Source organism: Mastigoproctus giganteus, chromosome 8 (assembly GCF_048544385.1).
Source record: "Mastigoproctus giganteus isolate SK-2022 chromosome 8, ASM4854438v1, whole genome shotgun sequence".
Lineage (NCBI taxonomy): Eukaryota > Metazoa > Arthropoda > Arachnida > Uropygi > Thelyphonidae > Mastigoproctus > Mastigoproctus giganteus.
In genome coordinates this window covers 37,891,938-37,911,757 of record NC_143582.1, presented here as the reverse complement: position 1 = coordinate 37,911,757, position 19,820 = coordinate 37,891,938, and the positions used below count along the sequence as shown (strand labels likewise).

At 40.3% G+C, this 19,820-nt stretch overlaps 1 protein-coding gene across 1 annotated transcript in view; it reads left to right on the top strand.

The window, feature by feature from the left end:
• Positions 1-19,820, top strand: part of LOC150081457 (rhodopsin, GQ-coupled) — a 153,375-nt gene that overhangs the window by 100,259 nt on the left and 33,296 nt on the right. Inside the window, exon 2 of the mRNA XM_090380207.1 lies at positions 15,891-16,304. Within this exon, the coding sequence (XP_090236333.1) occupies positions 15,891-16,304 (414 nt within the window). The remainder of the gene's footprint in view (positions 1-15,890; positions 16,305-19,820) is intronic.

The window sequence follows — 19,820 nt, the reverse complement described above, 5'->3', positions numbered from 1 at the left end:
GCTCTTGCAGAATAATTACGTCTGTATTTTCCTCATCAGCCTTGACCCTGATTTGGTCTGCCACTGTTTTGGCTCGCTGTGCATTTATTTGTATTATTTTGATCATTGTTTTATTATATTCTTTACTTCTTGTCCCCATAGTTGATTCTATTTTGGTAGTTGCTCTTGCCTTTGAGATAGGTCGGGCAATTGGGGGTCCCTGATTGAGTGGGCATGTTCCAGCTTCATGGACTTGCAGTTTGCGCAGGCAGCTTCTTTGTCTTTGTGCGGACAATCCTTTAATCCATGTCCCTTCTCGGTGCAATGTCCGCACGTTGGGATCGTTTGGGAGCATACGTGGGAGGAGTGGCCGAACTTGCAGCATCTAAAACATTTGGGAACTGCCACTCGTTCCCGAAAGCGACAGCTGCCCATTCTATGTATACTCTTGTCCTATCTTTTAAGACTTGCCATGCCTCTGGGCTGAGTTCAACGCTCCAACTGTTATTGATTCCGCCTCTTGCCTTTATGTGGAATTTTGGAGTTATTACATCATGCGGTTCCTTATCTGGTATTTCCTTTTGTATGCTTTTGTAGTATAGTTCTTCCATGAGCTGTGCGGCCGTAACTTCCGGGTTTACATCAAAGGTTAATATTGATGGTCCTTTCCTTTTGGGTGGCTGGGCCCTAAGACCAAGGGAGTCTTATTTTAGGGTTTTCTATCATGCTCTGTGCTTCTTGTCTGGTTTCTGTTTCTATCACCAGCCCTACGTCTCTCATTTTTCGCATTCCTTTAATTCTTGTGTGCCTGAGGTCCTCCCGCACGTTGTTGATTATCTTTGTTTTAAGCTCCTCGCTTGTGTAGATTTTACCTGCATCCTTAGGTTTAAGGAACACTAGGTTTGGTGTGGGTAATAGGGCCCTCTTCCTCTGGTGCCCCTCTGCGGTCGATTGAGCTTCATTTGTTAATGGGGTCCTCAGCGCTTCCGAGTATGTCGGGGCGTGCTGTGGCATTTGTTTGGGCCCGCATTCTATATAGGTTGTAGCCTTGTAGTATCTTTTTGGCTTTCTATGTATGTGTCATGGAGGATTGTCTCCATTTTGTAAAATATGGTCACTATTTGGGACCTCAGACCCGTAGATATCCTATTTGGGTTTTCTTTAAAAATATTCTCTATGGCCGTTTTCAGTCTGAGGGATTGTTCATAGACTGAGCCCTCCACTAGTGCATGGTGCAGGTGTGGCTCCTGCTGTCTTTTATTGTTTGCATCTCTTTGTGATGCTGTTGGTTCAGGTTGTTCCCTTGTTTCGGCCTGCGAGCGGGGTCTCCCTTTCGAATTTAGGGTCCCCTTCCTTTCGGTTTTTCCTCTTGCTTAAGGTGGCCCCGGAATGGGCCTCCTCCATCTCGTCTGGTTGATCTATTATGGTCAGTTCGTCGCTTTGTTTCTGCATCCGGGAGTCCTTAATTTTTTTGTCTCCCTTCCATTGTTACGTATTCCGAATAATCGGGAGAGTTCGGATAATCGGGAATGCTTCAGTATATTCTGGTAGCTCTTTTAAAAAGATGGCAGTTGTTACCCACCACAAGTTCGTAGGTTTATCTGTTGCTGCATAAACAGTTTTCAAAGATATGGTGTATCCCCCACTTTGAAGGGGGGGTGGGTACAACAGCCGAAGGCAAAAATACCTCTAGAAGAGTGTATAACTACTTCTCTAGGGGATTTCTAGGGGACGGCGAGCACAATGGTGGCATTCAAAATACAGTAGTGTGGTCGAGAAGATAGTTCGCACCTTACCATGGAAAGTTTATGGCAGGGAGGGGATACACGATATCCCATAGCTTTCTTCATAAAATCACTCAGTTGGTTGAACAGTTGGGACCCAGTCACTGTCCAAAGTTACAGTCGCTATAGCACATCCCTAGTCAAGTTGAGACTTGGCCGCCCCTCCAAATCACTGAATGAAGTACTGGTCTATGCCCGAAGCAGTAATGGTTGATGGTATTTAAAATGGATTTCTCAAATATTTTTTGAAACGAACATCCAATTGCAATAGGCCTGTAGTCTTTGGCGGATTTAGGATTGTTATTTTTGGGAACAGGTGTAATACGTATTCCATATCTTCGGAAAGTGGTTTTCACTAAACTTTTGTGGAAAATGTGAAGGCGCAGATCTATGATGTATATACTGCTGATCTTAATCATGAAGAGTGGGAATTTATCAGGCCCAATTGTGGCTTTATTCTTGAGGCTATTCACAGCGGCTTTAATGTCATCTCTAGCGATATTGATTTGAGACAGTTCAGGATAGGCCTCTGTCTTCAGTTTGCTGATTGCTTCACGGATTTTCTGTGTTGGCTTCACTGTCAACTTGATTTTCAGCCAGAGGAGTTCCAGAGGTGGCTTGTGTCCATTCTGAGAAGATGTGCTCGGGCATTATTATATCCGTACGCCTTTTCTTATTAGATATTCTGCTTCCTTTCTTTAAATGTGATAGCACCATGTCATAGTGAGCTTGACGTTTCAATCGAATGAACCGTGCTCTAGCTTCTTTATATCGAATATAATCAGGTGGGTATTCAGTTTTTTTCCATTTTCTGAAGAGTTTTTGCTTGTTCTTGAAAGCATATTTTACTTGTGGACTAAACCACGAATTCGCCCGATCGGAAATTTTAATGCGTTTTGATGCCCCCTCAAGAGCAATAAAGTGAAGGGTATCCGAAAGTGCTTCTAAGGTATCGTCTACGTGGAGTTGGAAGAGATTTTGCCAGTTGAAATTCACAAGCCGTTTCAAAATTACGTCTGGTTTTATATACTTGGTTGAGAAGATAACATCCGCGTTGTTTTCCCCACCTCCCCGTTCTCTTTTTGACTACAAGCTGGACTTCTCAGGTTAGCTTGGATTGAGAGAGGGATGTGATCAGAAGTGAAGCGAGTCGTACTATCAGTTAATGTGATTTCTACAGTATTGTAGTATACCAAGTCAAGGCGCTGTGTGCCTCTTGTGAGTGGCGTTTCCAGTTGTTTCATCGACAGGGTTTCCATAGTACCATCCAATATGCTCTGCGTCTTTGTGCTTAGGAAGAGGCATGTTCAAATCTCCCATCACGATAGATTCTACATTTGGGTTCAAGTTTGCGACGAGCCAAGTAAGGAGTTCATTTCTGGCTTCGCTGTCATGATTGGTGGAAGGTATAGAGTACAAATTTGTACATTCTTTGTACCTTCTCTGAAGGTTGCTGAGACGGCTTCAAAATTTTCCGAGTGTGACTCTTGGTTTTCAATTACAGAGAAATTATTCTTATAGACTATCATTGCTCTTCCTCCTCTTTTGCTTTCTCTTCCTCTTGTAACGCATTTAAAACCAAAATTGTCAGCCAGAGCATCTAGCTTTCTATTATTTTGAAGCCAGGTTTCTGTCAGGCAGATGAATTCGTATTCCGAGCTTAATAGGAGATTCTGCAAGGTGTGAAGTTTATTGGCTATGCTGCGCACATTTTGAAGGAAAAGAGAGACCTGCATATTTTCTTTCGAGTTGGATAAGGAATTCCTAAATTGCTACTGCGCTACCCTGGTTGAGTGCCTCAAAGCACGTTCCCTGAAGCGCTTAACCAGGGTGCCATTGGGCCAAATGTTTTTGTCTAGTAATCGTGCTTCGCAATTGATAGGGCATGAGATAGTGAAGGAGGAATATGCTTGGATGCCTTGTTCGTACTTCTACGTCGATACCCATTTCTTCTACACACATTTCTTTGATGACGCTCCGTGTGATACTGGGTTCAATCCGCGAGACAAATAGCTTTCCTCTTGTTTGAACTGAGGTGATGCAAGACAAGGGTGATAATCAGATGGCTGGGATGTTGGAGGATGATCAGTAGGATCACCATTTGTCCGTATGGCATGTTGTTGCTCATGGGCATTTAGGTGAGGGGGGTCCTTTTTACTGGTATTTTGAGGGGCCGATTTTATCGACAGAGAAACAACCTGAGGAAAAGTAGGTTTCTGATTCATGTTTGCCTCTGTTTATCAGTAAAATCTGCTTATCATAAATATTGAATATTAATTAAATTTAATTAATGTTTAAGCAATTGCAATCATTAATACAAGGAAATGCATTTTCAAGGGTCTTTTATGGCTGTTGTTCACTAAAATGGAATGAGCAGTTATTCTTATTACCACAGCGACACATTTTAGACTGTTTTCAGGAAAATACCACTTCTCTAACTTCTGCATTACACTCAACTTTTTCCATTACCTGAAGGTGATCCTTTGCATCCTAGTGGGTGTAATTTGTTTAATATCCAAGGGAAGGTAACATGTTCTACCATTGTATTTTCCGTGCAAGCCAAAGTTTTAAAGAATCACGTGAGTAGTCCAATTACTCACTGTCAGTTGATTCCGGCACTCGAGGACGCCGCTGTCGAATATAACTACAGCCTCCCGTCGACATGTTTACTATCAACCTGCTCGTCGTGAACCCTCTTCTACCAGTTCGCTAAAGACTATTTTTAACTGTTTCTGAACAGTCGAAGGCTGGGCGCGGCTCGACCATCTCCCATGATAAAATTATCCTTAAAAAAAAGGGGGGGGGGGAAGAAGTTCAGACCATGGTAATGTGTAGATGTCTACAAATTGTTGATGGTAACGATATCTGAGGACTCCGAACAAGGCTAATCGCATACGAATATCATTTTACCTTATCTGTAGGCAGTAATACTGTAGATGATTAAAATGTCTAAATGGCAGGACAGTGGTAATCTCTATAGTCCACGACAATATTAATTTGTAGATGTGAATTCCGCCGACCTTATGTGGTCGTTCTGGAGTTTAATCGGAAAATTTATTATTTATTTATGACATGCCTGTGGATAAACCATTAATGATAATGATGTGGTAGACAGTAGATTACTGTAATCCTTATGTTAACGCCCACAGATTATAGCAATGGTAACACAGTTCAACCTTGATATAACGCGGGTGTCAGGCAACTAATTCCCGCGTTATAAGCGAAGCACGTTATAGCCGAAAATTTTTTTACTATCTCCCCCAGTTTTTAACATTACAGTATTATCATTAGTAAATACACTGAACGGACAGAATTCATGGATACCTGGTTCCAGGGCAACGCGACGCTGTCGCCCCTCTCGACAGTGGACGAACCCACCGCTTGGCAGGTATATAGTTACACTGCATCACTGAAATCGCGTAGACGGTAATTCGATGTCAGTATGGATAAACGTCGTGAGTTAACAGACTTTGAAAGAGGGATGATAGTGAGTGCCAGACGCATGGAGGTGTACAGGAATTGCACTATCCCTGTTCGACAGTACCAAGAGTGTATTGGAAATACACCATTTCCGGAATAACATCTCGTCGTGGACAGCGCTATGGACGGAGAAAGGTGGTGGATGAATGTGGCTCGACGTCTGTCTCGCATTGTTTCAGCCAATCGGAGAGCGACAGTGGCACAAATCACCGCCGACTTCAACGAGGGAGGTGTCAGAAACGTCTCCACCAAGACCATCAGGTGATCATTAGACGCAACAGGTTATGGGAGTCGCCGCCCCACCGAAGTCCCATTGCTAACACCACGACACAGGACTCTACGCCTCAACTGGGCGAAAGAACATCGGCACTGGACCTTGGATGATTGGAGACCGGTCTCCTGGTCTATTTCAGGCGGAGAGGGTGCGTATCTGGTGGAAACCGCACGAAGCTATGCATCCGTCATGTCAACAAGGAACTGTTCAGGCCGGTGGACGGTCGGTAATGGTCTGGGGCGTGTTCAACTGCCGCCTCCGTAGCCAGGTGGGAAGGAGCAGCAGTGCGTAGCACACGCTTCTTGATTAGACCGGGGTTCGAGCCTGTCACCACCAAATACGGAGGATGCGGAAAGGTCAGGAAATGACCACCGCATATCCCGAAGCAATATGGCCTTAGTTGCTAATGCTCCTAAAAACCAAATAACAAATAACAGCGTGTTCAACTGGCACATGATGGGACCTCTGGTACGTCTAGACGCATCTCTGAACGGTCCAGGTTACGTGTCCATCCTCGCAGACCACCTGCATCCCTTCATGGCCACCTTGCACCCACAGGGTAATAGACTCTTCCAGCAGGACGATGCGCCTCCCCACAGAGCCGTGGTGACTAGAACATGGTTCGAAGAGCATTCTGCAGATTTTACCACCATGAAATGGCCTCCCCGTTCACCGGACATTAATCCTGTGGAGCATCTGTGGGATGCTGTGAAAAGTTTCGTTCGAGCTTTGGATCCTCCACCCAGGAATACGACAGAATTATGATTATGGACAGCGGTGCAGCAAGCATGGATGGATGGAAATACCTGTGGAACGCTTACGTGAACTAGTGGACTCAATGCCTCGCTGTGTGCTGTCCTTATCCGTGCGAAAGTTGGTTGTTGTTGTTGTTTTGGTTTTAAGGAACATTAACAACTAAGGCCATATTGCTCCGGGATATGCGGTGATCATTCCCTGACCTTTCCGCATCCTCCGTATTTGGTGGTGACGGGCTCAAACCCCGGTCTAATCAAGAAGCGTGTGCAACGCACTGCTGCTCCTTTCCACCTGGCTACGGACGCGCCACGAAATTTGGTCTTACCCGTTACTAGGTGTATAGTGTGTTTAGGGTCTAACAGCACCAGGGCCCATCTCCGCGTAGTATACATTGTGGTGTGATACAGAACACTGTAGAGGCCAGAGGTTTAAAAGTGTATGGATATTGTGGTGTGTAATGTTTTGTACCCTTGTTCATCTGGTCTTTTAGCCGTTGGGTCCCAAATGGGATCCATCATTGCCCACACTATACCTGGTGGAGGCAGACCAGGTACATTAGTATTTTAGAGATTTTCTATTTATTCTGGCAGGTCCTGTCATCTAATTTCCTGAGATTTCAGTGGCTAGGACCTATTAAAAAAGGGGGGGGGGGAAGAAAGGCTAGAAATTGGGTCAGGCCGAAAGAAATATAAGTGATTGATTTCTGTTCACTCAGTGTAAAGTGTTTGTTTGGTGCATTTGTTAGGCACATCGGCATCTGTGGCCATAGTGCGCCAAGTGTAAAGTGTACTTATTTAATACACTTTACTTAGTAAATAAATACTTTATTTACTAATGTTTTACGAAACTAAAAGACATTAAAAAAAAGTATTAAAGGTTGTATCGTTTCCTTTACATTCTATGAATACACAGTGCTGTTATGGCTTACATTTTAAGTATCCTTGCTGAAATAGTCATATAATTTAGTTTTCCGAAAGAGATGACAACGTTTTTTTCAGTACGTAATTCTTAATAGACGTCAGATGTAATAAAAGATGATGCTCACTGTCACTCTGACGTTCTAACAACGCCATCACCTCATTAATGTTTTCACATTATCTTCTGGTTTCTGTTTGTCAATTGCCTTCCCACCCTTCACAGAGGCTGCGATTTCTTTCTCACTCAGGGAGTACGCAACTGGAGTTTCCGCATCCACCGCAATACAAGTAGCGAGGTAATTTGCTCCAAGACTGCCACCAAGCACATTACAAGCAGCCTTTGCTTCTTGTTCTGAAAATGCTGAGGGGAAGGGAGAAACTGGGTGTCTAGAGTAATGTGTCTGACGAGTCTTGATTACAAAAATTACTCTGTAACTGAATACTGAACATCGAAGCGAATACAGTAGTTAATTTCCTCTCTTGGAAATACGGTAGTGGGATGTAAAGTGCATATAGTATTCACTTTTTCCGGTTTCCATTATGAAATTATAGACTTTGAACGCACTTTTTCCATCCCCCCCTTTAATTCGTTTTTGGTGGACGTGATCATACCCACTATATATCCGAAAACGTGGTATGAAGAGGCGCGGTGTATGGAGGTTGCACTGTATTAGCAGATTGCATTTGTTGCTGGTGATAGTATTCTGTTCATCAGGTATCTGGAATCTTATGCATGCGTTTCACCTGGTGGTAATTGTGCAGTCATATCTGACTACACATTTACTCCAGGTCTTTCTCATTCTGAAACATGCCGATGGGTTTTTTATTTTTTATTATTTTTTTTATGAAAACCTCAAACACGAGAGGTATTAGAACCTATAGTACTTAGTACCGTGCTTGTGTTGGAGGTTGAGAAGACGAAAGAAGATATTTGTTGACATTGGACTTGAACTTCTGTAGACTGTAATTTTCAGGAAATACGTATGAAGGAAGGTTGTTCCAGAAAACGGCAGTTGAATGAATAAACGAGGGAGATGAAAAGTTGGTTCTGTGGGTTTGAAGTTGGACAGTAAATGGATGTTGGCGGCACGTATTCGGACCGTTTTGAAAGAGAGAATGTGAATTACAGAAGCCAATTCAGAAGAACAGTGCCCATAGAAGTATCTGTAGACAAGGCATGCAGCAGAAACAGTACATCTATGAGACAGCGAGTGGAGAGACTCTGTTAGAGATGGATCATTAATTAATCTAACTGCCCTCTTCTGAATGGAATCAAGAAGCCTGAGAGAGGTTTTGGGGGCACCACCCCAGATGTGGGAACAATATTCCATGGCAGGGCGGATTTGCGATTTATACAGAGTGAGCAGCTGTTTGGAAGAAAAGTAACGCCGAGAGCGAAAGAGAAAACCAAGTTTTTTAGATGCAGAGGAAGCAATATTTGTGATGTGCTTCTGCCAAGAGAGATTAGAAGTCAGGGTAATCCCCAAAAGAGATATATCATTTTGCCTAAAAATCGGAGTGTCACCAAAGATAAGCATAGGAGCAGAAGAATCCTTTTTGCGAGATATAAGACAAGACTGAGTTTTGGAAGGATTGAAATCAACTAAGTTGGCTTTGCTCCACTGGAGAATTACCTGGAGATCGGCATTTAAGGATTGGTAGCGGATATTCGAGAAGTTGAAGTTGATTGAGCAGGGCAAGGTTTCTCAAAATGGAAAGTGGAATACAATGTGCTATCATCGGCAAAACTATGGATAGGATTTCCGGTCAATGGAAGAAGGTCATTAATATACAAGAGGAAAATACCGGTTTTTCCGAAAAGTACCTTGCTCGCTGTGGTGTTGGGATAGCATATGTCATTCAATAACAGTACGCATATTGTCAAATGTATTCCGCAAAAAAAAAAACAAAAAAAACGGGCCCTTTGTTAACTGAGCACTGTTTGGTTGCCATAATAACGATGTAACGTCTCTTGCTGCTACTGGGTAGTTGTTCCCAAATACGAAAGGAAACCTGTTTAAACAGCATTAACTTTTGATTAATATAAATTTCGATTATTAATATGCGTAAAATAACTAACTTTAAGCAGATGTTTTATTATTATTATAATACATGAAATCTTGATTTGAAAAGGACTTTCATAATGATTTACACTGCATGTTTCAGCTTCTTACACATCTCCAAAACGTCTTATTTGCTAGCAGATCTGCTTTAGATACAATAAAAATGTTTAGATCACTATGATGAGCTCGTAGACCCTGCAGAAATGACGGCAGTTGTGATATCATATCAAATTATACTACAGTATATCATTGTGATATACGAGTAATTTGATAATTATATTACAGTGACATTAAGAATAAATTATTTCTATCTTAATCTCTTCTTCAAAAAATTCAACCGCGCAAATCATGTATGTACAGTATTTTTGTTCCATGAAAAATAATCTAACTTTTTAATGCTTAAAGCAGAGCAGTCGTTAAGTGTGGGTGAACTCGGTAATCGCCCGGGAGACACGTGTCAATGTCGCCAACTCGTAATCTACGTCGCTAAAGATACTTTTTTCCTAGGGACTGCACTGACTATGACGATAAAGTATTATTTGCATCTATGTGGTTCGCAGTGGATTCAACTACTATTTCTGCATTCCGATAAACATCTTTTCTGTTGAAAAAGAAATACTTGGTATTGATGATGAGGAAAATCTTAGTAATGCTATCGTGATCAGCGTCGATGATTTCATTAAGAATTCTAGTTTCATCGATAAGTAGCAGCCTAGACTTTGTTATAATCCTTATTGCATCAGTGTGGATCGTTAGCTGGGGGACATCAGTCTCGTCTTGGGAACATTCATTTCTTTCGCAAACATGGCTGCTGCACTAGATAATCAACTTTCAGTTTTCATCAAGGGTGTCGTAGTCTCTTATGTAGCCGTATTAACTGCAGGTCTTTTCAAGGTCAGGTTATTTCTTTGGCTCTCGAGTCTGACATTATGGTCAGCCTTGATAGCCGTCTCGTACCCTTGGTACATTAAATAAACTCAATACGTGTACATCTCGTACCTTTAGTGTACTAAGGATACGAGTGTACCCGTTATTGAGTTTATTTCAGTGTGACGCATCAACTTAGAACAGTGCTTCTCAAACTCTGAGCATATAAGTTGCAGGTGTTGAAAGGGGAAAAATCATCTTTTTTCTTCCCTATGTTTTCACATTAAAATTATTTCCAGCCTTTACAGAATCAGTTCAAAAATTGTAAAAATTCGCTTTTCAGGCGCTTTAGCATATATGCATAATACACCTATTGTCTTCACTATGTCCATCCGTCCGCATGTGTTGCCTAGAGGATGGACTTTCATGAAATTTTATATTTGGAGCCTTTTGAAAATATTTGTTGAACCGTCTCAAATGTCATTGAACCAATAGAAATTCGACAATTATTGTTTCTTTTTCCGTCCATGCGTGTATAATAACTCGATTCCCAGTGGATGGATTTTCACGAAATTTTGTTTCGATTTGTTAGAACGATTTTTTGAGGGTTTCCAAATTTAATTAAAACCAAACCACTAGAAATTCGATTATTTGTTTATTTTATTTTATTATTTTTTTCTTACATACATATAGGCTATCCACATGTCACATATTTTAGCTGAATCAGTGGTATTATGTGTTTCGCTGTGCACTGTATGGAGGAATGACTGTTAGATGCACAGAAACGAAATGTTTTCAGTTCGCGCATGATAGTCGTTTTTTTTCTCGACGTAGCCGAGTGGTCAGGAGCGTGAGTGCAGTAGCACGCGCTCTTTGAGTGGACCGGGGTTCAAGCCCTTGACTGATAAATACGATTAACGTTTGTATTAATTAATTTATTGTAAACTCCACTGACCTGGTGGTCGTGCCGGAGTATAAACAAGAATTTTTATTTTATTTTATTATTACTATAAGTGAATTATTATTATTTACTAACGCGCCTGAAATATAGCACCCTACGTACATTAACTAATTTGTTTCATATTTATACACTGTAGAGTGAATGAAATAATATATTTTTTACAATAGCGATATGGATCGAGACCATATCGCATTTGTGTAAAAATAATGGTGGTTGGTTACAATTTCAAAGCGAGACTACCGTGGAAAACGTTGAATAAACACAGACTTTGGAAGGCTTAGGGGAAGGGGATGATGAGAATATCGCGAGCTTATTATTTCCCACTTCTTCTACTAATCACCATAATTACTTCGGCACCAACACAAGCAAAACACCATTCTACAAAGAGGACCCTACAAAAGTGCTAAAAAAAGAAAAACTTGACATTGTGCACGTGCCTTCTGGAGATAGTGGGGGGGGGGGGGAACCTTGAGATAGATAACGCCAAGGCGTCGGTATGCTCTCGAGACGTTTTCCATCAGTTAGTTTTCCAGAAAGAGCTGGCGGCCAAATAGACAGCCAAAAGCAACGAGCTACACTGCATAGCGACTGGTGGCAGGTGTATCTTAATTTACCCTAACACAAGACCTCATCCCGCCCCCGTATGATTACCTAGTTCGTCAATCTCCGCCACCTGTCACTGTAGTATCTTATTACCTTGTTAGAGAGTGAGAGAGATTTTATCTCGTAAACTTCAGGTCTGGACACTAAAAGCTAACAGATCATGTTTTAAAGTTTTTTTTTTTTTTTTTTTTTGTGTGTAGGGGGGGATATCTTCAGATTACTGGCAACTTTATTATCTCTATTCCAACTTGTGAAAAGTGGTCTATTTTGAATTGAATAGTTGTACCCTGGAAAAACAGGAGAGGAAGGAATTTTCCACTTGTAACCGACATAATTCGTGCTTTCAAGCACATGTCCTGGTGTCCCATATTCGCCATCCCCCCCCCTCCATTAGTACATAGTTAATTTCTGGCTATGCACATCTGGAAAATTAAATATTGAATCGGGCGCATGATTTTCTGCTCATATCACTGTTATTTTTGATTATATGCATAGTTTTTGGCGTATAAGATGTGCTAACGTACGACACGAACCGAGGAAACACCACTGTATGTCATTTTGTTTTCGGATTATTTATTTTATTCAACGTAGAGCTACAGAATTGTTCCACGAATGCCTTAGAGGCCAGAAAGGCGATTATTATTAAAACTTAAGTTTTTACAGTAGTTACTTAATTAATCCCACTTATTTATTTTGACACCGTCCTTTCTTTTAGACATCTATACAGTATATCCTTTCTTTTAGACATCTATACAGTATATCCTTTTAGACACACACATATGCGTAAGCGCCTCTTATTTGTCCGTCCGCATGTAACAACTCGACTCCCAGTAGACAGATTTTCATTAAATTTTATACAGTATTTAGTTCTTTTAGAAAGATTTATCGAGCCATAGCAATTTCATTACAATCGAACAGATCCTGGACAATTATTATTATTTTCCTCTCCCATACAATTTGTACGTAAAAAAGAAATTAATAGACTAAATATAATTTTAATGCAGTGTTGTTAGTTGAGTCTGTGCATGTTTCGAGTGTATTGTTATGTAAGACTTCTGAACGTGGTGTGCCTTGTGAAGAGAATACACATATGTAGCGAGAAAAGAGACTTTAAAAAAAGAATATACTGTATATGAAAAGAATAATAAATATTATGCAGCTGTAATTAAACTGAACGGTTTTTAGAGAACGTAAAACTGTAGTTTTATTAAGTGTTCTATAAAATTATAATCTTTATAATTAATTGATAAGATAATTAGTTAAGTACTTTTCACATCTATTAATCACAAAAAGAGAAAATAATTCTATTGATTTAAGAAAAAAAAAATCGAAAGTTGAACGCGCCTTAAATGTAACGCATTGCGTACATTACCTAACTTTTTTGTTGTGGATTTGAAGGAATTTTATATTTGACCTCTTTTAAAAAAATGTGTAAAGCCACTCTCGATTTCATTCAAATCAGACCAACTTCTGTTTTTTTTTTTTTTTTTTTTTTGTTTTTTTTTTCTCGTAAAGTTTCGAGTTATAAATTGGAAGTATGTTTTTGACGGTTGCTCGACAAGAAGATTGACACCGAATTTTCAGTATATGTTCCGTTTCCATTGGAAAGTTTTAGGATTAATTACGATTCAAAAGCCTCCCAGTCCGCACACAGAAGCCTCTGTTAGTTTCGAATATTACTCGAGAAGAAAAAGGAGGATTGACACCAAATTTTCAGCATGTTTTAAGACCAATTACAGTTCCATATTCCTTTCGGGCATTACTCTTGAAGGAAATGGCGAATGGGTGCTAAATTTTCATTTTGTGCTTTGATGGCTCCTGTTGAAGGTTTTAGGTTTAATGTCTAATTCCATAGTCTTCCCCCACACACACACAGATATGTTCGATAAATCAGGAACAGCACCTCTAATCCCTTCCAAAATTTCAGCATGTGTCTCAAACGTTCCTCTAGACTCTTGTACTAAATATCATATTAGTAAGTAAACCCATGTTCCCTTACCCCCTTAAAAAAAAAGAGCTACTACACAAAACTCACCTCAACTTCTCTCTACTAGTATCAGATTTAGGCTGTCTAAAGCGTGGCACATATTTTTAGAGGCCCTAAAAATAAGATCAGGCCCCCTGGAGCAAATACGCCTCGGTAATGCCGGACTTACACATCACGTGGTAAGATTTGGTGAGCACTTCGTGAATTGAGGCACGTTATTTAATAATCGAATTGTGCCTGAAACGTAACGCATTGTCTACATTAACTGATTTGCTATTATTAAATTACAGTTGCTCAGAGCGAAACGCATACAAAAATAGATTGTGACAAGTTTAATAATAGGAAATTATACATATGTACTGTATTAGATTAGATACATACAAATAAAAGCTTTCGATTGTTTAGTCAACCTTCCAGGAAGGTTGATAATAAAAGCTTTCGATTGTTTAGTCAACCTTCCAGGAAGGTTGATAATAAAAGCTTTCGATTGTTTAGTCAACCTTCCAGGAAGGTTGATAATAAAAGCTTTCGATTGTTTAGTCAACCTTCGAGGAAGGTTGATAATAAAAGCTTTCGGTTGTTTAGTCAACCTTCGAGGAAGGTTGATAATAAAAGCTTTCGATTGTTTAGTCAACCTTCCAGGAAGGTTGACTTAACAACCTAAAGCTTTTATTTGTATGTATCTAATCTAATATATGTATATATTCCTATTATTAAACTTGTCACAATCTATTTTTGTATCCGTTTCGCTCTGAGCAACTGTAATTTAATAATAATGATGAATCCAGAGCGCACAGGCCTCTTTAATCATAACTGATTTGTGCTTTTAGGCAAGTTCGCACATGCGTAAAACTTTTGTCTTCGTATCCGTCCGCATGCAGACAAACAAGAAACCATTACTTCAGAGGCTTTACACCTTTTTTTTTTTTTTTACAAATTCCATGTTTTTATGTTAAATCTATTACCCTGATAGGATTGCATTCTTTTTTAAAAAAAAAAAAAAAAAAAAAACGTACTCTTTGATTACTCTTATATTTATATTAACTAGAAATGTACAATAGGATGAATATCATTGTTGTTTTTATATACACCGTTGCCAAAAGTATTGAGACACTAACAGATACGTAGTTTTATGTAAATCGCAAATTATGCAAATATTGTTGAGGATCTATAAATGAAGTTGCAGAAGGTAGAAGTATCATTTACAGTCGACATGCCACGTGGAAACGAACCTACTTAATCTGAATATCGAGCTCTATCGGATGCCATAGGGGAGAATATAGTACCATAGTTTGCAAGTTTGCTGTATACTACAGAGACCTCTGTCTTGAACATCGTATATAAGTGGAAGGGACTACTAAATATGAACATCGATCTGGGAGATCGCATATTTTGACAACAAATCTCCGAACGGTTGTATTATTCCAAAAAACCTTTCTACAGAGTTGTCAAAGAATCATCCAAGAGGTCTGAGATTGTATAGGAATAAGTTGTCAGTGAACATAAGCAGGTTGCGACCTTTCATAAGTTAATCTTCAGCGATGGGTGCAGTGGTATGCTCGGAGGAACGACCTTTGGAACTGCGAATCTCAACAGATATTTTTATTAGTTTTTTTTTTTTTTTTTCCCTGCTGAAACACGGAGTATGCTGATCTGATGGTTTGGGTCTGCTTTCCGTTAGTGTTGGAGCTAATGCTTGTGGATATTCCTTGCAGAAGGAGCGATATTGTGACAATCTCGAAACTGATGCACATTTATGGCGCAGGGCCTCATGGTTACAACATGAGGTTGAGGTGTTACAGCTTGGTTTGGAGAAAATAATGAGACACTGCTGGGCCGGTCCGCTCAGAGTCCGATGGAATCGCTATGGGACGAATTGGAAAGACGTGTGCGGGCTTGTCCGTAGAGGCCAACATCAGTTGCCCAATTCTCCTTTTCTACAGGAAGAATAGAGAAATATTTCCGTTGACACATGTCATAAGTTGGTGAAAATTGTCCTACGAAGACTGCTAGCTATATTACAGGCCAAATAGGATCTCATACCATATTACAATCTGATCTCGAGACCATTTTTATCTTCTCTTGGTCTCAATACTTTTGATAACATAGTACATACCACAGTGTGTTTTAAATTAAAAAAAAAATGGATAATAGCAGTGAACTGCCTTACTGTCTGTAATAATTTTAATTTCACTTTATTATTCTTCCTTTCTTTATAGCACATTACTCACAAGCTCATCAAACGCGCCATCTTCACTCTGTGGTTTGTAGTCCTGATCATTGTTTGCCTTCCGTTCCTTGGATTTGGCGTATATTACAATAGCGACAGTCCAAATCCACTTCATTATTGCCATCGTTACCGCTTTGCCACTACGGCCAGAGATATCGCATACGCATACCTTGTATTCACCTTTGGAATGGTGCTATGTCTTGTTATCGTCTGCTGCAATCTAGCTGTGGTTCGAGCCCTTTGTAGAATGGGCAACAACTCTGTAGCCAGACTCGGCAGAACAACTATGTCCAGAGACAGCCGAGAACTGTCATTTAATCACACTACGCCAGAGGAGGTATCATTTGCTAAACTGATGGTGGTGCTTTGTGTTTTCTTTGTGGCGTGCTGGGTACCTCAAATGGTAAGTGAGTACTCCTACTAAAGAATTTATTAGAGAAATTTTAATAATAAGGATGTCCACAACGTCACGAAACAGGTTTCGAAATTAATAAAAAAAGAAAAGAAATACTAATGCAATATTCTTTTACTCAATGAAATTATCGGATTTATGTATGTAAAATTTTATTTTTTCGCACTTCACCTATGCATACAATCGAACTGTTATTTGGAAAGTCTGGAAAAACAGCTACTTTACATATATTTACAAATTCGTTCCTAGGTGAAATAGAGTGGTATACGATTTCATGGAATTGGCTATCAGACTGCAATGTTCCGCGTAAAAAGCCATTCTTGAAACAGTCATTCGATGAAATAAGTCAAACATAGAGGGAAATTTGCCAAATGTCATGAGCCGGTTTGGATCAAAAATGGTCGGCCGTTTGGAAATAAGTGGTGCTGACCATACAATGAAGAGCTCTTTGTTAAGTAATGACAAGCTAGACACGTGCAGTTGAACTTGATCGTGTTTGAGGATTGAGAAGGAAATTTGGTTTTAAGATTTAGTTAATACTAAGTAGACGGAGATTTAATTAACAATAAGACTGTAACACAGCAACACTCATTTATAATTTAACTTTGGTGCAAACTGTTTGGTTAATTTTCTCCCCCTTTTGTTCTGTAAACAGTGTAGGCGTTCCACAAAAAGATTCGGAGCGATAGATGGCCGCTGGCAGAACGATGGAGTAAATTGCAAGCTGAGGTAGCCAGAGGAGACAGTGTTTAACGGAAAGATGAAGATCGACCAAGAATATAAATATCCCAGATGACCTCTATTTAATCCTGACAGCGAGAAACCATAAAGAGATAGGCACTCTCGAGAGCTGTCATGGCAAGTTGTATATAGCATATTGAAATGACAAGTCTGTACGGGACGACACATGGTTTGTGTTTTCCTTGTCCTCTCCCCCAGGAGAGTTCGTATGACTTTGGTCAGACAACGTCGTCTCTTGAACCTGGTTCTTTTCTTTACAGATGAGTAGAGATAAGTAATCGAGAGGTTCTCGTCGATCAAGATGGACACTTATTGGGGCACAGGCAACAATTTCAGCTGTCCAGGACTTAGCAAAAAGAGCACAGTGCAGCCAAGTATTTATAGTTTTATATTTATAGTTACGTTAAAGGGGGAAATCAAGACGAATATAATTCAAGGGCTGAACGTTGGAATGCAATTCTCCTTGATTTTATATATACACTCAGTGACCACTCTGAATTATGACCACCTACCTAATACCGTGTTGGACCACTTTCGCACGAATAACAGCTGCTATTCACCTAGGCATTGACTCTACTAGATGTCTGAAGACGTCCGTAGTGTTCTGCAGCCATGTTGCTTGCAAGCCTTTCCTTGAACCACTCGTGCATAGTGCGGGCCCGATGGTACTGCCCATTATCGTCTTGGAGGATCCCGTTTCTATCCAAGAAAAAAATGCAACATGGTAGGCTGCATATGGTCTACTAAGAGCTGTAGGCGCCTGCGTAGCCAGGTGGGAAGGAGCAGCAGTGCATAGTACACGCTTCTTGATTAGACCGGGGTTCGAGCCCGTTACCACCAAATACGGAGGATGCGAAAGGTCAGGAAATGACCACCGCACATCCCGGAGCAATATGGCCTTAGTTGCTAATGCTCCTAAAAAAAAAAAAACCAAAAAAAAAAAAAAAAAAAAACTAAGAGCTGCCGGTAGACTTCATCAGTGAAAAGTTGGTCCATACGCACAAGGGGTCCTAGTTCTTATCAGCAAAACATGCTTCGTATCAAGCAACCATTGCCACCTGCCTGGATAGTGGACACGATGCATCTATGGATTCTTTTTGCTTGCGCCGCACTAAGGTGAACGTCAGCATGTTGCACCAGGTATATGGACTCATCCGACCAGCGTACTCGTGTGTAGGCCTCCAGTGTCCAACTAGCGTGTTGTTGGCACCACAGCATTCGCTGTCGACGACGATTAGCGGTGAGGACAGGGTATTTATTGGGTTATCTGCTGTGGAATCCCCATACAGAAGAGTGTGCGGCGCATCGTCATTTGGGATATTGTTCTTGCATTCCCCGGCGCCTCCGTAGCCAGGTGGGAAGGAGCAGCAGTGCTTAGCACACGCTTCTTGATTAGACTGGGGTTCGAGCCCGTCACCACCAAATACGGAGGATGCGGAAAGGTCAGGGAATGACCGCCGTATATCCCGGAGCAATATGGCCTTAGTTGCTAATGCTCCTAAAAACGAAATAACAAACAAACAATCTTGCATTCCCCATATTGGATTGCCATGTCAACTGTTGCACAGTGACCTGCCGTTCAACCTGTACAAAGTGCTGTACCCTTCGCTTACCACAAACATCACCTTGTTTAATCCTTTATAGTTCTGTCGGCGGAACGTGGTTTGACCCGTTCGACACCTTAACTACAGTGGGCCGTGAGCAACCGACCAGACATGTCGTTTCCGATATGGAATCACCCGAGCTCCCACAATCATTCCCTTTTGAAACTCTGTGATATCTTTACTGCGTTCTACAACTGCTACATTATCACTTTGACTTGCATGACCAGATGCAAATTACCACTGCTCTGTCGTACGAAGCTGTTTGGCTTTTTATTCTGCGAGGTATGTGACATAGTCCATTACGGAAGGGATGGTCATATTCAATGATCACTGAGTGTATATAAAATATATCACTCACAGGGGCGTATGCGAGGAAAGGATGGCATTAACCTTGATTTGAGATTATTGTACAATAAAATTAATTAATATATGAAAAGTTTTATTATAAAACTAATTTCATACTTTTTAGCATTCTTTTCTTATAGCAAATCAAATTTGTCAAAATATTGTTTGGTTTTTATGCATGTTCTACTAAGTTTTATTTCCTCTGTCGTGGCATGCCGAAATTTGCCTGACATGAGTAAGTAATAGTCTTATCTGTCTAAAAAAAATTGGTAGTGCGAACGTAGCATTAGAACTATACTGTTTTCCAGAATTTAAGTAAAAATTTCAACAATTTATTGAAAAACACATGGTGGTCGGTCAGTAAACACATGTTTACGGACATGATCTCGCCTGATAGCTAAAATTTCTGTCTGTATTTTTCCCTTGTTACCACATTTCAACCCGCAGAGAAGAAGAATAACATGTTTACAGATGGGAGTTTTCCTTGTGGCTAACATTTTTCAGTCTGTATTTTGCCCTTTTTACTACATTCCGACTCGTGAAGAAGAAAAAACAGTTCTCGGTAGGAAACGCTTATCGATTTCCGTAATGACAGAAGACCTTGTTACTTTGTAAGATAGTCATTACAGTAAAAACCACTTACTACATTCGTCTCGGTTGTTTCGCTTTATTTTATACTGCGGTTTGTAAATCTATACCCATAAATGGAATTATATCTTCAAGGTTAATAACTGTTCACAAATATATCAATATTGTATGTCTGTCTCTCTAAAGAGGTTGGCCCTCAAAGTTGTCAGCCAATTTCCACAACCATTTA